Below are 25,637 nucleotides of genomic sequence, written 5' to 3'. Positions count from 1 at the left end.
CAGCAACAGAAATGTGTACCATACTTGCTAGACCAGTAGTAGTCTGAAATATTTTGATCATGTACTCCCAAAATACATACATTTTTAACCTATAAGGACATAGTATGCACATTATAAAATACAAAAATAGAACATTAAAAAGCAGAAGATGTATTAAATACTGTCATTAAAAAATGTATCCATGGTACAAAAAGCATTTTCTTACATATTACATAATCATTGACTAGGCTGTGAGAGCTGTACTTTAAATCAAAGATAAAAGCAGACATTTATTAAGAGAATCTTAGTATCAGACTTATCTTTAATGGGGACCATTTTTGTTACATTCCAACAAAAGTTTTGAGACTAAGTGGTGTAGAGAGGAGACAAAGCAAAGCTGGCAGCTGAGTACCGTTTTGCTACAAAGCCAAGCCCAAATCCAGAAGACAAAACAAAAAATCACAGCCAACAACAAAGCCAGGCCTGACTTAAAACAGAAAAAGTGCAACAAAGACAAGGTTTGCCTTCCATTGTGTCTCTGCTGTAAAAAAGGAATCCTTTAGTTTGGTTTTAGTACCACCAACTTTCACCAGCTTTTAACTCATTTGCCTGCTGGGAAATACAGATGTTCTATTAAGGAAGCAGAGAGCTAACAATCTGTGCAGCTATTAAGCTCTTCTAGTCATTAATCCTTCTTCCTTGATAAAATGAGTATGTATTTAAAATGTATTCAAGCTAACAAGAAGTGGGACAGGTAGATGAGTAAGCATTGCTGTTAGGGATTTTGAGTACAGGGTCCCAAGGCCCCATTTGTCCATGTGGATAAATAGAAAAATAGCAGAGCTGTGATCAGCTCCACCTAATCTTGATCCAACACTCCCTGGACTTGTAGCAGTCCTACCCCACAGCAGTCATCAGAAAGACTCAAATTCTGCATCAGCACAGTTCACTCAAAACAAACAAACAAACAAAAAGAAAAAAGAAAAAAGAAAGGAAAAAAAAGAAAAAGCTACTCTGGTAAAGTGGCAGGAGATATTATGGCCCACTTACCAAGCCGACGTGTTATGTGAGAATGCTATTTACAACATCACATGCTGGAACTTGTTCCCAAGCTAGCTAAACCTACATGCTTAATTGACTCAATAGACAATGCTGTATTGTCAAGACTAATCTTTTCCTACAGGCTACAGTTTCTAAACCACAAATGCTTTTATCCCTTTCTATTTTTCTTAGCACTTCCCCAACCAGAAAACTTCAAAATACACACATTCAGTAAGTATTTGGGTAAGTACTATATTGACTACCACTAAAATTCACATACCATGTTAACTGAGTCATCAGAAAATCCAAGCACATTAAAGAACAAGAGAGCCAACAGGTTCTTTAGGTTTATATTTCAGAAATCCAAGACAGAAGGGACTAAGCTAGCAAGAAAGCCTGAAACCAGATGACTGTCACCAATACACACCACTCGAGGCACGGAGCAGCAGTGCTTGCTGACCCACTTTTTAAGTATTTGTTCCAAAGTTACTTTCAAAGAGTCAGGTTTGGGAAAGAAAGAAATCTTCTGGTTGAAGATAAATTGTCTGATAAATTGTCCATTAAGAACTAATTTAAACAAAGATTTTCTCAGATGCTCCAGGCTACCTTTTATTCATATTGATGACAAATGCTTTGAGGGAAAAGCACATTCAGAGAAAAAAATGCCTCACTCTAAAGACAGCCTTCAAAATGACAGATTCCAGTAATTGCAAATTGTCTTGAATCCATAAATGATACTGTTGAGGACGTTGTGCATCTAATGCACCACTGATAAAAACTTATATCTGATGGTATGCCATCTCCCATGCTCAATTACCTCAAGTTGAAAATAATCTTTTAAAACAGTGAAGGGTTAAGTTAACAACCACCATGTCTTCGTTCTACTGTGTTCCCTTCTGTCTCATTCTCCACACCAAAGAGTTGTCCTGTTCATATTGTAGTAAAAAACACCTTTGCAAATAAAGCATGCTACTCCCTTTAACAATGTGCTTAAGAGCATCTGGTTCCATTTGTTCCACTTTTCAATGATCTGCACAAAAGAAAAAAACAACTATTATTCAACCTAACTGCAACAATTAAGAGAAAAAGCTATAGATAGAAAATTATTTAAAGCACAGAAATTAAGACTCCAAAAAGCCAAGTCTTGTTGGAAAGATATTCTTTCAGTTGCTACAGGGTCTAATGATATTTTGACAAGACTGCAATTATGCTTCTGTTACAAGAACAGATCTCATTCTCCACTTCTTGCCAGGATAACACTGCTTTTAATTAATGCTTTTGTAGTGAAGTATGCCCTCCAGCAGTAATGAGTTTTATAATAATTTCAGTATGCACCATGTATTCCTCCACATCACTTATTGAAAAACTCTCATCATTTGGTCTCCTAGATATTGCAGAAGCCTTACTTCCCAGAATTCTTCAAAACACTTTTAAACAGCGCTGTGCCTACCAACACACTGTTAAAACATGTCTTCACATCAACATTTTCCTCTGCTTCCCTCAAGAAAGGAACATTCTGTGCCTATTAGACTGGCACTACCACAAGAGAACAAAATTTGCTTTTAAACATTGGTCTCAGTTTCACTTGGGGAATCGGCACACACTGCTGAGGCTGCACCTCGAGTACTGTGTTCAGTTTTGGGCCCCTCACTACAAGAAAGACATTGAGGCTCTGAAATGTGTCCAGAGAAAGGCAATGAAATTGGTGAGGGGTCTGGAGCACAAGTCTTATGAGGAGCGGCTGAGGGAGCTGGGATTGTTCAGTCTGGAGAAAAGGAGGCTCAGGGGAGACCTCATTGCTCTCTATAACTACCTGAAGGGAGGCTGTGGTGAAGAGGGGTTTGGCCTCTTCTCCCAGGCCACGAGCAGGACACAAGGTAATGGCCACAAGTTGCACCAGAGGAGGTTTAGGTTGGACATGAGGAAAAACTTTTTGTCTCAGAGAGTGGTCAGGCACTGGAATGGCTGCCCAGGGAGGCGGTGGACTTGCCATCCCTGGCAGTGTTCAAGAGGCGCCTGGAGGTCCCTTCTAACCTTGTGATTCTATGATTCAAATGATTGATAAATGCTCTCAGTGTAATGTCTTTTAAACAGAGTTACAACCCCTGCCGAAGTGCCATAAGGTGCTGATTTTCAATTATGCTTACTGATCACCAAACGTGGATTTTATATAAATACATATACATATATATACACATACATACACACATGCACAACTGCAGCTTTTATTCTTAACATCCACTGCATAACCAACCTCTCCAATTTGAATAGTCTCACTAAAGGAAGTTTCCAACCAGTTTCAGCAAACAAACAGGCAATTACTGAAGCCGCAGAAATCTAGACACGTATTTATCCAAAGTGTGAAACAAGTAAAGTACTGTGTAGGAAATGTTATGAAATCCCTGTCAAGAAAGCTAGGCCTCAAATTTAATCCACTGCCCCTACCATAAACAGCTGTAAAGTAACCGAGTCGTTTCTAGGCATTATTACTTAATTAAACATCACTGTCTAATTAACTCTGCAAGAAGGTGGAAGTTCCAAACCGATTCTTATATGCTAATCAAAATTGGCTTTAGAATACGCTTGGAGGGCTTGCAGTGACTTTGAGGAGTACAGTCGGTGCACAAGCTGCTGCCTTTACAGGCTGCAAGGAGCCATTTTTATCTGCCACATGTGTTCTCTGACATTAAACAAGGTAAGAAATTAAAATTTTAAATCTCACACTGGAGTATTCATGCTATTTAAAATTAAAGGGGTATCTATATTTCAGTAGATTCAATTCTTCAGAGTATTCAGGCATTTAAACTCAGTATAAATTTACACCATTCTCAAAGAGGAGGTGACATTAAATACTATTTCCATTTCCTCTCCTCTACTTTTGTATTTTTCTAATAAACTGAATTCAATATCCTGCATGATCTCTCAAAAGAGAAATTAATGTCAGAATCCTGGCCGCATTTCATACAGAAACAATCCTCAGTTTCTTCTGCTTGATTCTTGCATTGCTTCACTGAAAGCAAACATTTAAGTAGGAAATGATTTGGTAAGAACATTGCCAGAGAAATTCATAAATGACACTATTTGGCTTATATCAAGAAATCCAGATTAGATGACAGCCATCTCTCCTGCTCCCAAACTCTCTTCCTTTTGCTGGAAGTTGCACCTGTCTGAAGAGAACCACTTGAATTCTAAGGTCAGGTGGGACAGTCTAAAATCTGACATGCCAGTAAAAATAACAGCAGGTTGAACTCCAAGTTGCCTTAATTTGCAATTGCAAAAACAATCAATGCAAGAGTTCTAAGGCTTGCAACATCACAGAAAATGAAGTTATTTTGTCTATTTGAACAGCTTAACCGTTCTAAGAGCACTCACACATACAAACAATGGAATAGGGTATATGTTGATTTTTTTTTTTCAGAATCAAACCTCTCACAGGTTTTGAAACCTTAACTGCCTGTTTATTCTACACCTCTGAACCATTTGACCAGCAATCAGCTGACGGACTCAGTAAAAGAAGTCAAAGAGTAGCTAGACATGAAGACATTAAGTACATAGGCTTTCCTTACCGCTTGGACTACCACTATCAACAGAAAAACATTGGTTACCTCTGAACAGCATGCTGCAAGTATCAATTAAATAAATTATCCTATGACCCCTTTTCTTGGAGAAGCCTGACTAGGTTACTCACTTCCAATATATTTCTTGGTATAAAGTAAAATGTAGTGGCAGAATGCAAACAGTTTCTTCTGACAGAAGCAGACTGACCAAGTACTGTTAAGATATGAGAATTCTGGTAACATCTTAGTAATTTTAATACTAAATCATTCACTAAAGAAGGTTTCATTAAAAGCAATCTGTAAATTAGTTTCAGTTAACTGTAAAATCAAATAGTATCCATCTTGATACAGTGCATTGTTTGAAAAGGAAATTAGTTATTAATTTTTTCTGTCTCTTACTAGGTGAACCTTTTGATTTATGTATCTGAAAGGGAATAAAATATTCACAGCAGAGTTGAATACATCTTGTAATGAACACATAGACTGGAACTATTTGCCCTATCATCACGTAGCAGAAAAGTTAATTAAAGCACTCAAGGTTGACGTTGGTTTTACACAGCACAGCATTTAAACCAAGCAGGTCAACTGGAAGAACAAGTCATATATCAAAAAAGGGCTGTGTTCGGAAAGGAAGAGCTTGAATTTTTATTCTGGTCTTTGATATTAACTGTAACTACAACTGTTCACCCAAGGAAATGCACTGAACATCATACAATTTGTAAAACATTACGTTTGTAAAACAGTAGGATACATGCTTGATTTATTATTAATCAATTCCTCCAAGAATAAACCACAACCAATTCCCACACTAGCAGACCTACGCCTGCATATTCCTTGTTTTCTTTTTTCCCCACATCAACTCCCCTTGGTCAGATGCTCAGTAGTTTTCCATCATTCTACCTAATAGGCCTATAGGAACAACAACAACTTGTATTTTCAGGAAGAAAAAAAAAAAAAAAATGCAGCCTAAAAGAAGACTATCCCTCTTCTCAGGCTTCTAAATCAACCCTAACTCGACTATAGGAATAAAGCAGTAGTGTGCAGCTATGCCGCAGAGAAGAGTAACACACCGTATTGCACGGGCATAAGATTATAATTTTGAACTGTCATTTCTGCTTACAACTAAATTAAATCATTGCCCGTTTTATTGCTTTTGTGGAACAGTTTTGTTCCACAAGGGAGAAATGAAGAAATTCCAGTCCTGCCTTATTTCTCAGTTCCCTGTAAGCCCTTCCCACATCACCTGCTCTATGAATTTGTACCTTGCTCTACAGCCCAATTTAGCTGGTAGCTTTGCTTCGACAACCCGCAAGCTTCTGCTGTAGGTGCTGTTACTAACACAGTGTGACTGCTCTTTCCTTATTAAAGCTCCATCTGGTTACTAATTGTTTTACTGACATATACTTCTATATCCGAAATTCTTCATATTCTCATCCCTCATTACAAGTTGTCTAACATTTCTTCTTGCCAAGATTTAAAATCCCACTAAAGGGCTGAACAGATCAAAACCCTGTTCAACATTTCAACTCAAATTTATCTTCCTCCCAGTGCTTTTTATGAAAACACAGCATTTCAGGTCCTCCAATTTAGCCCAACTTCAGTTCCAATAAAATGCTGAAGAAAGTAAGGATTCTAGGCCAAGGCAACAAAATCTAGTTTCAGAGTTGCCTCGTTAGCAAATTAGCCATGTTAGCATAACACATTACACAGGCTAATAGCTCAATTCAATTCCCAAGGTTGTTGCTTAGAATAAATATTAATAAATAAAAACACACACCTTGTTGACTTCAATTAAATTTAGTTCACACACCAAATTTGTAACCACAGCAAAGCCAAGTTTATGCATATAACTAGAACTATTTAAAAACAGCCTCAGACCTTGACATATCAGCTACAGAATGCACACTGCACACAGCTAAGTTTGTTTTTAAACTGCCAGTCTTAGAGTGTATATTTGTAGGACTGGATGAACTGAAGCTTAGTTCAGTTTCTGTGCAACAGGAAGGTGGTAACTGCACAGATGCGTACAATAAAACTTCTTCAGTTTCAGTGTACAAGCCAGAGTAACACCAGTGCTTTTTTCCACGCAGCTGGTTAAGGACTGCTTTTACCCTTTATTTTACTTACTTAAAACAAACTACTTTTCACACCAACTCATCTGTACTATTTCCATTGTGATCCATGGATACATCACATATTCCCAGCAGATAAATGACATCTTCTGCTAGATGCTGAAATAGAACATCTCGTGCCACGTTTCAGATTTATCCATTCAATTAAATCTGTCATTCTATACGGAGCATGGGAACGTATATCCAACAACTGGAGGATCACTATAGAATTTGGATTCAAGAAGATATTTATATATAATATGTATAAATGTGCCTATTTCTTACTCTTAGAATGACTGTATGCAAAAATCACAGTGAGTTTGTTGACAATTAGCAACAGCAGAATACTGCTTAGAAATTGACTCAAGAATTAGACAGTGAGGTTTCAATAAAGTCTGCTTTTGAAATATCTTTATAGCCTCTCCTGTACATGTAATTTTATCATTCAACTCAGCCATTGTACAGATGTTAAAAATATCGTTTCTCCAAATCACAGCACATGAGAGCTATGCCAGGCTCCTATGAAATCTCACATATCTATTGCAGACAATACAAATGCATCAAAACCTATTTGAAGCCACTCAGATGGAGCAATATAATACTACTCTAGTTCTCCATAAGAAATGATAATAATAGGATGCATTGCAGATAGCAGTATTGGCAGTAATTCTACATAAGATTAAAAAAAAAAAAACAACCAGACCTCAAAAACCTAAAAAAAAAAAACCAGCCCCTAAACAGCAAACCAACAAAGCAACTGCAACCTACTCACTATATCCCAAAGAGTAAAACGAAACTGTATTACTGGCTCCAAAACTGCATTTAGTCTTCTAGGAAATTATTACTATCAGTGCAAATGGGAAGGAGGAGACAACAACAAAAATCTATTGTACTCATTTACTACAATCCTGTTACAGTCACTAATGCTGTACAATTATTTTAAAAGTTCCACCAACAACAAAAAAATGGTTTACGATGTCACTGGATATTAGATTAACAATTCTAAAATGCATTAGCAATACATTACAGTGTAGGGGCTTGTTTTGACTCAAGTAAAACTGGATTTCTGTGTCAGATGGAATAACTCCACATGCATTTCTCCAACAGCCACGCTGTTTTAAGGGCTTAGGTTACTCTCACTCACAGCCTCTCTCGACCACGTCCTCCCTCCAAGCAGTCATGCCATGAATTGGTTTAGAGAACTTAGGAGGTGAAAAAAATCCCTTACCAAAAACAAAGTAATGTATGGTCCACGTGATGTAACTACACAAGTAACCATCTCAGCACAACAGCTATGATACTCAAGAGATGCTTTTGCAAAGTCTTTGCTGTTTTCCCATGAGTTTTATTCCTACCCTGTGCACTGTGCCCCCCCCCCCTCCACTGACTTACAGGAAAAAATGAAGAGTAATTGTAGCAACAAGAAGCACAGATCAGGACCCAAGTACCTTGGCAAACGTAACTGCTATGTATGTGTTTAACTGCAGACACCTTGCACTATACAAACCCTGCTGGAACCCTCGCACTGAATTCAGCTGTGAGGTTACACTTTAAGACTTTTTTTAACACATTAAAAACTAAGGGCACACTTGTCAGTGGATTTACGCTTTTCTCTATTCTGTCTAGTCCAGAAACTCATAATTACAGTACACCAACAGTACAAATACGGAGGATGATTTCATAAACAAGTAGCAATTTCTTCTACAATTCCCTGTTATTATGACTTAAAACACACAGCACTGATCATTTAAGAACCATTTCACGTGCTAGGTGAAATGTGATTACCAAGCTGCATATCCAGGAACCTGCCAGAGCTTCAAGTAAATTAAAACAAACTGCCTTAGTATGGTTACAATAACAGGCATAAACCCAGAGAACTGATATATATCAATCAAGCATTCCAGGAAAGCATATGCAAGACTGTGGAGTACAGAAATCATTTGAACAACTTATTCTGTGCAAGATGCAAAGTGGGATGCCACCACACAATGCTATATGTTTGTACATCAAACAGTGATAAAGTTTCTTAATTTACTGCACTTAAAATACAAATGACCCGAAAAATCCTATCCAGATGTATGCTACTTCATGCACTTGGTTAGAAGAGAAGCTACATCTCATTTTAAAAGTCATTAGGTGTGAGTTGCTCATCAGGACCTGCACTAAAGGCTTCACTCTGTTGGAGAGAACCATTTTCTGAATGAGCACATTAATGGAAGAACAACGGAAAGCTCCCAAGCAAAATTAATCAACTTTCACAGCTGGGAGAAGAAAGCTTCCATCTCACCTGTACTTGAATTTCTCAAGATATATATTTTGCCCACCTTCCAAATACCTTGGTATCACTTACTTCAGTGACAGTCAATATAATGTACAGTCAATTAGAAACTTACACATTGTTAGTAGCAGCTAAATGGTAGATATTCCATTCTAGAAATGAATCCTTCATGGATTTTTTTTTTAAATGATATAAACAATACATCATTTTATCACATCACCATACTTCACTTTTGTTGGAGCAGCTCCCACACAAAGTCGAAGCAAGTACAGAAGATCTTTGCTTTAGAAGGTGAACACACCAACATTAAGTCTTCGCATCCCAGAGTTCATGCAGAAGACTCAAAATTCTGGAGACATAATCATAGCAGGCATTACATTTCCCAAATTGGTGACTAGGAGATCTGATCTGATTAGTAACAGTAAGTTAAAAAAAAAAAAAAGAAAAAGAAAAAGAAAATCCACTTCCACAGGAGCCTGTATACTAGTATATTTGCTGAAAAGATTTAGAAAAGATAATTTGCAGAATACAAGATCAATCCTGACAAGCACAGACAAGCATCAACTGTTCACTGTCACTTCCAAAATAAGAACTGAGCACTACTGACTGAAGCTGATAGGAGCCAAGTTTAGAACTGAAAAAGGCATTTCTTCATGCACCGGATAGATGACCAGTGAGATTTCTTGCCAAAGTGTAGAGTAGATGCTAAAAGTTCACATGGTGTCAAGAGAAGACAGCACAAGTCTTGGAGAATAGAGCTAGACAGAAATCGTGCCTGGATCACGATACTCCTGAAATGATAGTTGTAAACTGGAAAAGCACACAGTGATGGTACCACGTATACTTACCCTGCTCTTTGTCCTTCCTAGAAATTTGCTCATGACAACTTGCCAGGAACAAGAAACTGTGCTGGACGTGCACTTGGTCTGAATCAGCACGGGTATGTTTACAGATATGCTTTTGTACAGGAGCAAAACTGGCAGGGCTCAGTTTTAAAACCTGAACATCCTATTGAGAACAGCAGATAAAACTTAGAATAGCTACTTGTAAATGCCTCTATACTGCCAGCATTCCTATTTCCAAGCCAACCATGCACCTTCCAATGTATTTCCTTTACGTAATCACTATATTTACACCTTAGACACATTACATAAAAATGCATATATGAAACAAAGCAACGTCGCCATCTGATTATGAGGTCAGCACTCCTGTGTCTGTCACAAGCCAAATACTGGCTCAGTAGAAACTGCTACAGAGTAACGGCTAGCAGGTTCTCAGTTCATCTGCAATGCTGGACAGGAGCTAAGCAGCCCAATCGCTTTGGCAGACAAACGTTTTCTCTTTAGTAGAAAGACCTGTCGAAGTCAAAGTGGAAAGATGGCTTAGGAGGCACAACTATGGGATGGGCACCAGTTGCTGAAGCACTACAGCCTGTATAACTTTTTTTTTTTTTTTTTTTTAATATTAAACTTTTCTTTTTGGACCCATCATTTTGACGAAGCGCATGCTTCCGAGAATTCACATCTTATTTAATTTTCTGTAGCTAGCAAAACAGACAAAGATTGTAGATGGAAGTTGAGAACTGAACCACATCATCTTCTTTTACACAAAAAGCATCTCAGTTTGACTAAATCAAGCATACACACATGGACCCAAACACAGTAGGTGGGACTGTGCTATTTTAATCAACAGTGGGTAAGTAACTGAATATTATCCTCAGTGCTCATACCCTCTGATCACAACCGCAGTAGGGGCAACACAGACCAAGTATAAGTACCTATAGAGGTAGGCGGATGCTACCGACCAGCTACTTCTCAAGAAGTCTGCGATGGAGAGAATGAACCCCTCACGATACAGAGTCAGACTTGCTACTCCATGTGGTCCGTCACAAGTCCATGGAGCCAGGTGACATCCACCCGAGTGTGCTGAAGGAGCTGGCAGAGGTGACTATCAAGCTTTCCACCACCTATCAGCACTGCTGCTCAACCAGAGAGGTCCCAGAGGATTGGAGGCTTGCCAACATAACTTCTATCTACAAGGGTTGTGAGGAGGACCTGGGAAACTACAGGCATGTCAGCCTTACCTCAATGGTAGTGAAGGTTATGAAACAGATCTTATTGATTGCTATCGCACAGCCCATGTGGGACAGTCGGAGGATCAGGCCCAGCCAGCATGGGTTCATGAAAGGCAGGTCCTGCTTAACCAATCTGATCTCCTCCTATGACAAGGTGACCAACCTGGCAAATAATGATGCAGCCTACCTAGACATCAGCAAAGCCTTAGACACTATCTCCCACAGTATGCTCCTGTAGAGGCTGGAAGCTCATGGCCTGGGCAGGTACACTCTTTGCTGGGTAAAGAACTGGCTAGAGAGTGAGGCCCAGATAGTAATGGTGGATGGAATGAAACCCAGCTGATGACTGGTCACAGGTGGTGCTCCCAAAGGTACTGGGGCCTATCCTGTTTAATATCTTCATTGATTCTGAATGGAAGGATTGAGTATACCCTCAGTAAGTTAGCAAACGACACCAAGCTGCAGGGAAGTATTAATCTGTCTGAGAATAGAAAGGTCCTATAGAGGGATCTGGACAGGTTGAACTGATGGGCTGAGGCCAATGGAATTAAGATCAAGAAGACCAAGCACCATGTCCTATTAAGTCATAACAATCCAGGCAACACTACAGGCTTGGGACAGAGCAGCTAGAAGACTGTGCAGAGGAAAAGAACCTGGGGCTGTAGGTCAATGCTCAGCTGGACATGAGCCATCAGTGTACCCGGGTGGCCAAGTAGGCCAATAGTACCCTGGCTTGTATCAGAAATACTGTAGCCAGTAGGAGCAGGGAAGCGATCATCCTTCTGTACTCAGTTCTGGTGTGGCTGTACCTCAAATACTGTCTGTGTTCAGTGCTGGGCCCTCACTACAAGATATTGAAGCCCTGGAGCACATTCAGAGAAGGGTAAGGAAGTGGGTCAGGGGTCTGGAGCACAAGTCTTATGAGGAATGGCTGAGAAAACTGGACTATTCAGTCTGGAAAAGAGGAGGCTCAAGGGAGACCTTATCACTCTACAACTACCTGAAGGGAGGTTGTGGTGAGGTGGGGGTTGGCCTCTTCTCCCATTTAACTAGCAATAGGACAAGATGGAATGGTCTCAAGTTATGCCAGGGAAGGTTCATGTTGGATATTAGGAAAAAATTCTCCAAAAGAGGGGTCAGGCACTGAAATGTGCTGCCCATGGAGGTGGTTGAGTGTCTGTCCTGGAGACATCCAAGAAATGCATAGATCTGGTATTAAGGAACATGGTTTAGTGGGCAGCATTGGATGGTTGCACTAGATGGTCTTAGGGTCTCTTCCAACCTTAACGATTCTGTGATTCTACATTAATTAAAAGCATCACATATAAGCAAATGTAATTCTGTAGATAGCTCATAAACAATTTTACAAAGTTACAGAAAAATTATGTGCAGATCTTGACAAAGCAACAAGCATCAGAACCAGAATCTCACACATTTCAAACCAATCTCATACAAATTTGTTCTGTGTACACAAAAACATGCTCAGTGGCTTCTTTTGGAGATGAAGCAGTTTTTCAATTAAGTTTATTTATGTAAAGTCTACCCATTACAAAAGCCAGCATTTTCACTGTACTGAAGTCCCTCACCAGTTCAATAAGTTAGCTGTGACCTTGGTTTAGAAAGCACTTAAAATCCTCCTCCTTCAGTTTCACGGAGCAAGCATTTGAAGGCATTCAGAAGGGGCAGAAGTTGGCACTAAGTCTACACTCCTACTGCAGAAGGACTGCAGAGAATCAGTTAAAGCTCACAGGCGACCTCTGCGTCGTTCACCATCACAGCATAAACAGATTTCAAACTGCAGCCTTGAGCAAAAGGCACACTAACTGCTGCACCAGAAGAAACAAACTTCTGCCCACTCCTATTCCAATGCAACTTTAAGGAGATGGACAATGGAGGCCACAACTTTTAAACAGAAGAATATTTTTTTCCTGGACACTTTTCCACACACAACTGTCCAAATTCCTCAGCAAATATCCATAACACAAAGCTGATCGTGTTAGGAGCCACCAATTCATTTAATAAATAATTATATTAAAAAAGCAGAAATATGAGTTGCAGAATATTTCTGATGAATATAATTAAGTTTTCCTTTGACCCTGCTAATAGATAGGCTAAAATGTTAATTCTTAACCAACTGTTTAAGGTCCATTTCACATTTTGTCTTCCTTATGACCTAACCAGTGACTAAATTATCAGGATATTGTAAAACATACAACAGATCTTTTTTCCAGTTATTAGTCATTACAGTAAAAACCACAATAAAAAAGCCCACAAGCATACAGACTGTAAGAGTTCTCTTAATCCTACAGATCTGAAAGTTCCTGTCCTCTATGAACTAATAATTATTTGGTTCCAATATCTTAGTTCTCCTTCAGGACAGCTTCAAAGTATGATTCCCTTAAGAATGGAAAACCTGAAAGACCAGTTATGAAAGTGAACACTTCCTTCACTCCAAATCTGTAACTCACTGGATTGAAGAGTTAAGAAATTAAGTACATGTGTACTTAGGGACAGAAGCAGGAAAATGAAGCATAGGTCTACACTGATGACATGTAATTATGTCAACAGCAGTCTAAGAAACAGCTCTTAGAAATCTATCTGGATGCAAACTAGAATGCAGGCAATTTTAGCTTAGTCAGGCTCTTGTGTACAAAGCATTGTAACCATGGAACGCACTGTTCACTGATCTCACTAAGACTGCAAGCCTTTAAAACCTTTTACTGTTAAACAAATGTAATTCATCCTGACCTAAAGACAAGCACAGAAGGGACGCTTAAAATGCAACAGTTTCTTTTTTCTTCATAGGCATATGTATTTTTTCCTTATGTATCTATGAATGGCCTATAAAGTCGGATATAGAAGATCATATCTAAGCTGCCAGACTGAGAAGATTCACATCCGATATGGAACCACTGTTGCATTTTGAAACTCCAGCCAGAGATCAAAAAGCAGAGCACTGTCTCGAAAGGCAAACAATCTGCACTGTACCACACAGTCTACTTCCATTTTGTTTCAACAGCAAGACTTCCTCCACAAAATATTTTTACCAGTCTTCACTCCAAGAAAAGTTTTGTTGGCCACAATTCTTCAGTTTCACATTTTCTGCCTAACAACCTTTAACACTTCAGATTACACTTTTGTAAATACACCTCATTCCATATCCTTAATTCAGGGCAAAGCTGTTTACTCTGATAAAGTTTTCCTAATAACAGAACATTTAAAACACACCATTAATTGTGTATATACTGGACATTTACATCTACATCAACTATGCTATACATTCAGTAAGAGTGGAAGGAAGTTCCTTTGTGCTCTGAAGAGATCAGATGTTAGAATGAGCATAATTACAGAATATGCCAACCAAACTTTTAAACAATGAACGTCAGAATAGAAAAGATTTTTTGAGAAGCTGTGAGGAAAACATATTTAATATGAAAACTCACCTATTGAGTTGCTCTTTTGTCCCCCTTTACTCAAAGAATTCCATTCTGCAGATACAACCTGTGCTTGTTTGCTTTCATATAATGTGTTAGTATGTTATAAATGTCTAATTTTACAACATGTCCAGAAATAGGAAAAGTTTACTTAACAATTCAGTTACAACAAGTAATTAGAAAAGAAAAGGCATCCTTGAAGCAGTAACTATTTAAATAAACTCTTCTTACAGACAGAGTACCAAGAAAGCTCTCCATAAATCAGAACTGCTTAGAGATAAACTAGCAATAGTAAATGACCTTTATTTGACTTCCCTATAAAACAGTTCAGAAGGAAAAAAAAAAAACTCTGGATTCACAACCTCAGTGTAATAATCAATAACTAAACTTAGTGCTAACACTGCACTGAGCTAGCAAACAGCATGCCAGAGTCTCAACAAAAGCGATCTGGTCTTTCACTATGACACAGCAAAGTCTCATTAGTAAAATTAAAGCAAAGTCCAAGACTGTTTTCAAGACAGCTTTGTTTCCTTAGCAACATCCATGACAGACAGGCAGTATACTGGTAAGATCTTACTCTGCAAGGAAGCTTCATGTTACCTAGCTTTACTTCCCTGAAACACAGCCTGCAGTAACAGCGAACAGATTAAATCCCAGCTGAGTGAATCCCAGAGAAGAGACTCCAAGAAGCACTTCAGGAGGCCATGAAACAGTGACACAGTCTTGTTATGCTGGAACAGGCTTTGGGGCAGATGGAGCCATCAGTCCATGCTGGCCGCAGCCACCCTGTGCTTCTGTGTTCCTCACCACATCTGTGGGGCACTTGCCAGAGGACTGCTGCACACAGACAGCTTTCTAAATTCCCTGCATGCAACCAAATGAAATTTTCTCAAAGAATTGCCAAAGATGCCAGGCCATTTAAAAGTATGGGGGCTTACATAATTACACACAGCCTGATTGGAAAAAAAAAAACACACACAAACAAGAAGAACCAAAACCAAAGAGGGGAGAAATATATATATATATATATATATATATATTTTTTTTTTTTTACAAATTGCTTATACAAAATAGCAAAAGACAGTGAGTTCCACCATTAACAAATTTTACTGCTTATGTATGCTTGTATTGTACAAACAGCAAATGTAATTACATTGGAATTCACAAAAACACTAGGAAAGAAAGTTAATAGAAGAACTGAGTAAGCTATCAGTTTCAAGAGGTTAAACAAAATCTAATTACATCATCTGAATTTGCTCCCATCTGTGAAGATAAACACATGCAGTGGTCTGGCCACATACAAGAACAGGAGAATCATCCCTATTTTGGTTGACATCTCTCCATGGTCATTTACCTCAATTTTGTTTTTTTCCTTTGGTTGGATAAGGGAGGATCTATGCATCCATTCCAAATCAAGAGCCGAACTCAATCTGCTTGCAGTTAATATTGACTTCTTTTAATAGTTAATATTACATTTCAACACCAAGTAACAAATCTTCATCTCCTGGGCATCATCCGATTACTGCTGGCGTCCAATACACGGAAGCGTTTCCTCAGGAGCAAACTAGGATCAAATATTCTGCTTTCCCACTACATGTGACCCATTGAGGTCCTGCAGTCAGGCATTCCAGCGTACCCAGTGCTAACAAGTTACTTAGTCTGAGAGTCTGCTGCAGGAATGGATAAACTCGAGTGAAAATTCTGCTTGCTCTGTGTTAGCTTTTAAAAATACGCAGCTGATGTGCCACAAGCTCAGGGCTTTGCCTTTGGAATTTTACACCTACTGATTTTTCTCACTTGTAGAAAAGGAGAAATAAGGGAGCAAGAGACAAACGTTGTAAAAGTAGGCATGATTTTTTCCACATGCCACTCAGGAGTTCAACTGCATTTACCCATTAGGAATAGCTCTGATAAAAAGTGGGGGGGGGGGGCAGGCGTCTGTCTGGGTTTCACAGGAGATTTCAAATGAACAACATTCCATTATCTTACTGCTTTCCAGTGAATGGAAATGTTCATGATGAGACTAATAGGTTGCAGATTACCCTATGCCATAAAGGAGATGACTACAAAAAAAAAACAAAAACAAATGACTGCAGTTCTTTGTCATCTTCAACATTCACAATAAGAAAGGGTATGAAAGGATAAGAGAGTCTGGAAGATGCTCATCTTGATTGGTATTGGATTCTTGTTTGTATTAAGAAGAGGTCAATTGCTGAGCATTCCACAGTGGTACAATTGCTCCCACAGAGCTTGATGCTATTACTTCTTTTAAGAAAACAGAACTTGACAAAATCTTTAAAACTGGAATAGAAGAAGCATGCTTTTTAAATATGGAATTCTAATTAAACCAGTAGTAGAAGCCTTTAAATACTAATCAGAGAGTCTCTAAGATTTGTCATTAAAAGAAAATGGTTAATAAAGATCTAGAATCATGATTACAGCTGTCAATGTATTACAGTTTTCAGACCACATTAAGATAAAACATCTCAAATCAGATGTAGGAGATAGGTGAGCATGACTACAAAGCAGTATTATGTATTTGAAGAATACAAAAAAAAAAATTACATTGGTGTTCTCAGTAGCAAAATAAGAGGCAATTCTGCCCAGTTCCATAACAGAAGTTGAAAGGCTTAGTTTTTATGCTTGATATTTGAAACAACCACCTTTTTCCATCTTAATGAAAACCGTGTTAATACAATCTTGCTCTGCCAGGTACGGTGCTGCCTTCTCTCTCCAGTGCGTGCACTCAGATCCTATCTAGATCTGGAAGAATTACATTCACCATTTCCTGCAGCTGGCCCACGCTTCCCTCCAGCATTAGCAGCTCTCAGCACAAGTGTGATCCAGTGCCTTTTAGAAGCCATGGAAAAGTTTCAATAGGCACTGAATCAGACACTTACGCACAAAAGATTATTAACAGAGATACTACTGAGAGGCAAAACCTGAGGGAGGAAGAAGAGTACAGAACAGCAGACAATTAAAAAAATTCCTCAGAAACTTTAATTGTTATCTTACAGCTGCCACAAATTCTGTATTTCTCTCCAGTTCTGTTTTCTTCTGAGCATGATTAATATTGATACACTTATAAATAAAAGAAAAATATATTAGTGAAAACCACAGAGTACGTTTTCTGTTTACATAAAATCACAACAGTTTATTAAAACTGTTTTTGGAACAGTCTTATGAAATTATCTTGTATGGAAGGGTACTGAATGCAAAGATACTATCATGCAGTACATCTGCAATTTTTCTTAAGCAAAACAAAGCCAAGCACAAGAAAAGCACTGTGGGCCATGCCTTTCACTGATGCCCACCCACTAAGCTGCCTGCGCGTTCTCTGAACTGGCTGAACTGGAGGTGCACTTTCATCCTCCTCCCAGTCGCAGTATTAACACTAATCAGGAAGGTTTGCCCTTCTTCTTTCTCCCTTTTAAAGATACAGAAATCTCCAGTACGTGTTCAGAATAGTTAGTATCGTGGTTCTCTCAAAGAACAGATTTAAGAACTCAAGTAACAGGCAGAAGGAAAAATATGCACTTAGTACTGATGTTCCAAGACCAAAAATCTAAAAATTGTCAAAAAAAGCCAACAGACCACATTCTGCACTACTTTAAAAGCCTTTTAGCTCATATCTCTCTTCTTTAGCTATGTTTGAAAGTGGCAGTGACTATTTTCCTCAAATCTCTTGGATTCATTTTTTTTTTTGTCAGTCAATGACCTGAATGTTTTCGTAATCCACCAATACCAAAATAAAATTACTTTGACATTCAGCAAACAGCAAAAGCCTTCAACTTCTTTTTAAGCTAAAAAGTACAAAAATTAGTCAAACTCATCAAAAGCAGTGGTTGCGGCTTTGGTTTCCAACAGTACAGCTCTTTTACTGTCTAACTAATTTGAACCGCAGAGCCATAAACACGAGAGCTCCCAGTAACTGATGATTCCAAACACGCACACATTGGTGCTCGGTAAAATGCACAAGTGTGGCAGCAACAATTCCAGTAGAGATTTTCTGCCCTGGATGAAGAAGATTAGTCTGGTGAGCTGAGGAAGAGCAGGAAGAAAGGCGCAGATGGTACAGCTGTCACGGCTGGCTCCAGATAGGAACAAAAATAGAGATGTGAAAGAAATGTAACAGCACTGCTGGTTACTTCTCATGTAGGACAAAACACTCGTGTATACTTGGGGTCCCACGAGTTAAAGAAAGAAAACAAGTTATCAACAAACCTCCTTGCTATCTCAAAACCATTCTGCTTGGCTCCACCCAGCCATGCCTCTGTATGAAGCAGGTGAGAAATGTGTAACAACCATCTATTTCCAAGGCTTCTGCCAGATGGGTAAACACCTCCATCACACCCACAGATACTAATGAAAACCACCTTGGCCTCCCTCAGGAAGTCATTCAACACTTCACAGAAAAAAAATAGGAAGTTGTTGATAAACTGCTTGCAAGAACTACTTCCTGTAGGAAAAGTAATTACAAGACTTGTTTGCTGGACAATCAGTTAACTTTCCTTCGCACTACGAAATGCAAAGCGTTGCACAACCTTTGTAAGAATCGAAAGCATCACACTAAGTTAAAACTATACAACAGTAATTCTGAACCTGAACATACCCAGATTTCTTCTTTCTGGAAGTTGCTGTCTGTGTTTCCCCCAGCACGTTATCTTTTGCCTAGAGTGACCCGCTATCTTCCTCTGTAGTTCACCGAAATGTCAACCAGCAGCTGGCGAGCAGGAAGTGGTTAAAAAGCAATGCAGTTGACATCGCCACAGAAACCAAGCAAGCCTCCTTTATGGCATGCTTAAGAATGGGCTGAAGTGTACTGCACTGCAATGCTGAGATGACTCAGATGTGACCGCTCACAAACCAGGCGAGTCTCAACTGATCAGTTCTGTGTAAGCAGCAGTTTCAGTTTAAAAAAAAATAAGGATAGTTTTACCAAAATCTGCATTTCCACCAACGGAAAATTATACTCAAGAGTTGCTGTCATAACAATGAGATGAGCACTGAGGACTGGAATTCCGGCAAATCTTATGCTGAGCATTCGGACATAACGGGGTTTATTTGTCTGGATGACAGACTGACTTCCCAGATCCTATACTACAACTCTCACCCTACTTTAACATGTACTAATGTGTGTGTTGTGTATCCTACCTACACACACATACACAGTTATTTGGCCAAACAGCTATTTTCTTCCCCATTCCTACTATTATTTCACCAGATCAGGCTGCCCAGAGCCACATCCAGCCTGGCTCTGAAAGCCTCTAGGGATGGGGCATCCACTTTGACCCACTGATTAGTGGAAGTGACTAAAATCTTTGCAGTACAATTCTCAGTTTTACATTATTCTATTTGCAATATAGCATATTATGATAACTATAACCATAAGGCCTACTGACATCTGGAAAAAATCTATTACCATTACCTATTCTGCAAAGATCTTTCTAGAGCTTGATTACCAGACTGTTCACACAGTGGCTACAGAACAAATGGAAACAAAGAGCAACGCAGCTGAATGCTTGGAAGAGGCTGAAAAATCAGCATATGGTAGAAGGAATCACATCACATTTATTCAGCTTCAGGAATTTCAGTCCTCGTGCTCTGAGCAGAAGCTTAAGGCACAACCAGACGAGACATGATTGTAACAGGTTTGCACACTTGAGACAGAACTTGTCACTCAACACTTGAAAAAAAGACTCCTGAAACATAAACTTTCTACTTAAAATTTCTTTGAACTTCTTAAAAATCGAATGCTAGCAAAACATTTGCTTTGTTATTTTTCTTTTATACAAATCTTAACGGACTCCAATGAAGTTAGGGGATCTCACCTGCAGACAGCACTGAACGACCTTTTAGGGGCAACAACGCTTGGCGAACAGAACGTAACAGTCTTCAGAACTGTCCTCATTAGACTCTCCCATACCACAGCATCACCCAAGGAAAGCCAAAAGAAAACAGCCCATTAAGCTGTTTAAAATCTCCAAGGTCAGCATGTGACCCAGCAGGGAGAGGTTCAGAAAGTACAGCCTTTATTTTCACTCCTAACAACCTGGTTTGTTTCCACTCCTTTCCCCTTCAAGACACATCCTTCACAGCTAGCAGCTCTTTCAATCATTTACTTTGGATGTCTGATTGAGAACAAACGATCTTGCTCATGCAGATGAGTTTGCCAGACTTGTGTGTACTTTCCAGTCTCAGGCTCTTTATTGTTCTTGTTGAAACCTGATCCTTTGAAATGGATACCAGAACACCAAGAGAGGACAAAAAAAGCTTGCAAAAAAAAGGAAAAGATTTTTTGGTGGTAATAATGAAACTGCAGAAAAGCTTTCCAAGATCAAAACTGTCACTAATTTCACTTCAATAGCCACAATTAAAAAAAAAAAAAAATCAACAACAAAATCAACTTTTTACTTAAAGACACTTTGCACCTCTCAAATTGCTCTACTTTTTAAAAAAATGTTATCAGAAACAATTGTGACAGCAAACTTGAAAACAACTGCTTTCGTGACTGGTAAGCTGCTCTTAAAGAGTTTTCACCAGCACAGTCAAAACAACTAAACCTGCTTTTCACTGAAGAACTCAGCCTGTGCTTTCCTCAAGGCCCAACCAGCTACCAATCTCGAATGGCACAAACTTGCATTGTTCCCAAAATTCTACTTGTGCCCACTGAAGAATGCATTCTGGAACACACTGATTTGTTAAAGTCTAGCAAAGAAGGCATCACATCATTGACAACTTTGCAATTCTCATTTTTACTTTTCTAACACAAAATTATTGTTTTCAAAAATTGGCATTAAGGCTCAAACAATTTGACAACTGCTGCAACTCAGTTTGGGTTCTGATAAGTGATATTAATTTCTCCTTATGAAAACACCACTGTAGGAATAAGAAAGAGTTTTAAGAAATTCTACAGTGTCCATTTTTACTGAAGGCAACAGATCAGTTTTAAAAGCAACATTTGATTGAAGTATCTGAGTTTGTATCAGTGATAGCTTTAGCAAGAAAGGTAGGAATACAGATATTTTATTTGGCAGAAGCAAGTTTTACGTAAATAACACACTGTGCTGCCTCTCCCCTCTCCCAGCCCTGGAAACGACACACAATGGATTATTTAGAGCCTTCCAGTTCAATAAAATATTCAAAATACAGTCAAAGTATCTGAAGGCCAATCACATGTTCTGGTGGGCACGCTTTCAGAATGAAGGACAAGCTTCTGCTGTTCTAGGGATGGAAAGAAAACCCAAAGCTCCCCAATGGTCTGGCTGCCACGTGGCTGGCATATGCCATCTCTCCTCTGTTCTACAGAAGGTGGTACTGATTTCACTGCACAAAAAAGCCACAGCCAGAAGAAGAAACAGCGTTAGAAGTTCTGCAATTCCCATTTCACTGCAAGGAAGGCAGATGGGTTCAGAGTTACAGACCCAAATACTGTTATCAAACACATACGTTCATGTCCTCATGAGTATAGAGTAGGCAAAAATGTTTTGACTCTGCATTTACACAACTGCACGTAGTGATAAAATAAGAAGTCCTGACATGTTCCCGCCACAACAGAGTCTAAAGTTACTTTATTACAGCTTTACATCTGTAACATAAAAATAAGGTATAATGTATTTTGACCCAAATGAGAACGCTGGCAAGATCCAGCAAGTAGAAGAGTCACGTTGTTCAAAAATCTCTACATGCATTTCACTCGTTTTCAGTGCACAATGTAACAGACAACATTCTTCAACCAAGATTATGATGGGATAAACACTCATTGAGCATCACACAATTTCCAGACAGAGTAGAACTGATATGGGAGAATTCCTAAGTGGTAGGATCTTTTCTCCTACTAAAAATCAGGAGGTTGTTTTTAAGACTTGTATTTCAAAGAAAAATTCAAATACTTAAATAACAACAACCAAAAAAGTATACTTACTTAAGGAAGTATCTCTGTCCAGATGGTGTCTTGGCCATCTCCCAGCCCGGTGGCAGAGGTACATCATCAGGGATCTCAAACGAAGACTGGCGGAGATGCTGAGAAGACGGCGCTCCAGGTCCAGTCACTACTCCAGAGGGTGTGAGCGTGCCAGGGGACACGGCCCCCAGCTGCAGGGATGCTGGAGAGGAATGAGCACGGACGTGCTGAGGGGTCAGGGCTCCTGCTGTCCCTGCATCAGTGCTGGCCTGTCGGGAGTGAAAGGATTCCCATTCAGATTTCTGTACTTCAGCAGAAATGCATCTGTCCTGTTGCATTTCTGTCCAAAGGCACTGCTCTTTCAAGGAATCTTTCAGATGAAATTCCCGAGTTGGTCTTTCTAAAGTTACGCATATTTTGCAGTTGGTTAATTTGCATCAGACAAGTCCCCATACAAGCCAAGAAATATCAACTGTAAGTATTCAGTAACTGCTTTAAGTTCTGTGTTGAAAACTGAAGTTCTTGCCCCTTGGTGCAGGCTTCAGGCAGCCTACAGCCAGCACACTGAGCACGGCACGCTGCGTGGCTCATTGCTGGACTGCACCCACCATCACCATCACTTTCTGCTGACGGAGGTAATTTTCCATCCCCTTATTGAAAAGTGGGTGTGGGGTGCAAGGACATCCACACATAAACCTTCTGCATGGGTTTAAGGAACGGGCAAAGAGAAAAGTAAGAGAGATGTGTCCGTTGATGGCAATGAGCCCCAAGAGACAGAGAACTCCTGAACTCATCCACCAGAGCTACAAAAGGCTGAGCGCAGAATTTCCTAACCTGCACACCAACTGCTCTTTAAGGGCACTCACAAAGAGCCTGCCAGTGCTTTATCTAAAGAAAGCTTCCGCAAACTGTTTGACCAGTCAATCAGAAGTGACTCAGAGACCATTCACAGAACTGCCAGACTGAAGCATGAGAGCTTCTTTGGCATTAGGAAATATATGTCCAAAGCCAAAAAGACAAAGCAGACCTAAAAGCTGGGTTTAAATCCTTTTTTGTGTATTTATCAGTTAATTAAATCTCATAGATATCCCAGAACAACACGGCCACCTGCACTAAGATGCACACAGCAGTCCAGCCACACCTCTCCATGCCGGTATTGCACCATATGAGGCCCCACTTACACTCTCCTATGGGGATATTTTGACACATCTGTATGTGAACACAACATTTTTTACATTGGAGCAAGCAAGCTTACTTTTACATTTAAGCACAGTGTAAGAGATGCAACTGTATGGAATTTGAGGAGCTTTAATTCTTGAGAAAAAGAGAAGTAGGAAGTCCTTTCCTGATTAACAATATTTTATGTCACACATGAACAAAAAGGGAGAACTGGAACTATCAAAAGATGGCCAACAATGGAGTAATGGTTCTCTGCCTTCAGCTGGACCTCAAGGTTGCACTGTTGGAACTCCCGAGTGGGATGAGAACTCAAGGAAGGAGCACACACAGAGAATGCGGAGCCAAAAGTAGAAGTGCAACATCTGCATGAAAATTAAATGTTTTCTGAACATGATACTTATTTAACTGCAGGTAGATACTGTGTTTACTAAGACACAGCAACAAGTAGCAGCCTAACATGTGCAGCCTACACTTCTGCATAGCCGAACTGCGATACAACTCACACCAACGAGAGCAATCTGAAGGAACCCTGTTCACTGTTGGATTCAGAGTGCAATTAGGAAGTCTGCAGCTCAGAAGCGAGGAAAAAAACCACAGGAGCAGCTCAGCCCCACCCCTGCTATTCCTCCTCCGGTCTCACGGTGCGAAGGCCGGGCTGCTTTTCGAGTAGGTGGGAAATAAATTAACCCGTGCCGCGGCACGAAGCGCCGGGAGCGGAGCCGCGATCGCAGCAATAGCGAAGGCCTTCGCGAAGCGGGCGCCGCGACACGGAGCGAGTTTCGCTCCGGCTGCACAGACAGCGCCAAGGGGCCGACAACAAAACCGACTTTGCAGCTCAGAAAGAAGGTCTTTACTTCGCAGTTACGGCTGAGCGGCACCGGGGAACGGCGGCGGAGAGCCGCTGCCCTCATCGCGGGGCACGCGGGAGCCCCGCGGCCGGAGCCGACACAGCGCGGCGACGAAATGGTGGAAGAGCCACATCCATATTGCTTGGGGAAAAAAAAAAAAAGTTTGGCAAGGCCTCACGACACCCCCCGCCGGCGGGCCGTCCCGCAGCGCGGATCGGAGCCCTCCATCGCGGCGCTCCCCGCACCGCTCCGAGGCCTCCCCGCGCCTTTCCCCCCGGCCGGGCCGAGGAGCGGATGCGGAGCCCGAGGGCCGCCCGGAGCCCGGGCCGGGACGGTGGCCCCTCGGAGGGGCGGGGGGAGCGGGGAGAGGAGGAGGAGGAGGAGGCGGAGGAAGGCAGCGCGCAGCCGGCCCGCGCCCCCCGCCCGCACTGAGGGCGGATTCCCGCCCCGGCCCCTTCCCTGCCCCGATTCCCTGCCCCCCCAAACACTCACACACACACTCACACTCACTCACTCACTCACGGGAGGAGCCCGGCGGCGGCGCGGAGGGAAGGAGGGAGGGAAAGAGGGAGGAGGGAGATCGGAGATCGCGGCGCAACGCCGGGCCGGCCGCCCCCCCTTACCTGGCGGGAGTGAGCCTTGGGCTCGGGCGGCTTGAAGAAGGAGTCGGGCAGCTTGCGGAGCCGCATGGGCAGCGTGTGCGGCACGTTGGCGCCCTTGGGGTTCATCACGGCGTTGAAGAGCGCCTCCAGGTCGGTCTCGGAATCGCCCCGCACATGGACGATCTGGTGCCCCGCCGGAGGGGGGCCCGCGCCCGGCGGCTGCGCGGCGCCTCCCGGAGCTCCCGACACCGCGCCCGGGGGCTGCGGGGCCGCCTGCTGCGGGGCCGGGGGCTGCGCCGCCTGCGGCGGCTGCTGCGGCTGGGGCTGCCCGGGATCCATGGCTGCGACGGGACCCCCCGGCGCTTCCTCGCGGGGCTCGGCGGCTCAGAGCGCGCGGGGCCGGCCCCGCATGCCCCGCGCCACGGCTCGTCCCGCCGTCCCCGGCTCTTCCTACCCCTCGGCGGGGACGGGCGAAACGGCTCCGACCGCGCGGCGCTGCCCCGAGCCCGGCCCAGCCCGGCCGGCGCCTCCGTCCCGGCGGCGGAAACTAACTCGCGCAACACTCCAAACAAAAGTTCGCAGTTACGCCCGCCCGAATCGCTCTCGGCGGCCGACTCCGCCCCTTCTGAGC

At 41.3% G+C, this 25,637-nt stretch overlaps 1 protein-coding gene across 8 annotated transcripts in view; it reads right to left on the bottom strand.

Annotated features, from left to right (window-relative positions):
* Nucleotides 1–25,569, bottom strand: part of YAP1 (Yes1 associated transcriptional regulator) — an 83,702-nt gene extending 58,133 nt beyond the window's left edge. For 2 of the 8 annotated variants that reach the window (XM_052670926.1, XM_052670925.1), the window contains exons 1-2: nt 25,028–25,568; nt 22,399–22,646 (exon numbers count right to left, since the gene is read on the bottom strand). In XM_052670926.1, the coding sequence (XP_052526886.1) occupies nt 22,399–22,646; nt 25,028–25,345 (566 nt within the window). In that variant the 5' untranslated portion in view covers nt 25,346–25,568. Of the gene's footprint in view, nt 1–22,398; nt 22,647–25,027 lie in introns of all 8 variants that reach the window. The other 6 variants (XM_052670922.1, XM_052670921.1, XM_052670924.1 and 3 more) reach the window with 5 other exon arrangements.
* Between the last annotated feature and the right edge of the window lie 68 nt (nt 25,570–25,637).

The sequence above is a fragment of the Tympanuchus pallidicinctus genome, unplaced genomic scaffold (genome assembly GCF_026119805.1).
Source record: "Tympanuchus pallidicinctus isolate F22 unplaced genomic scaffold, pur_lepc_1.0 scaffold11, whole genome shotgun sequence".
Taxonomy (NCBI): Eukaryota; Metazoa; Chordata; class Aves; order Galliformes; family Phasianidae; genus Tympanuchus; species Tympanuchus pallidicinctus.
Note: the sequence above shows the minus strand (reverse complement) of the source record. Positions and strands in the feature narration are given on the sequence as shown.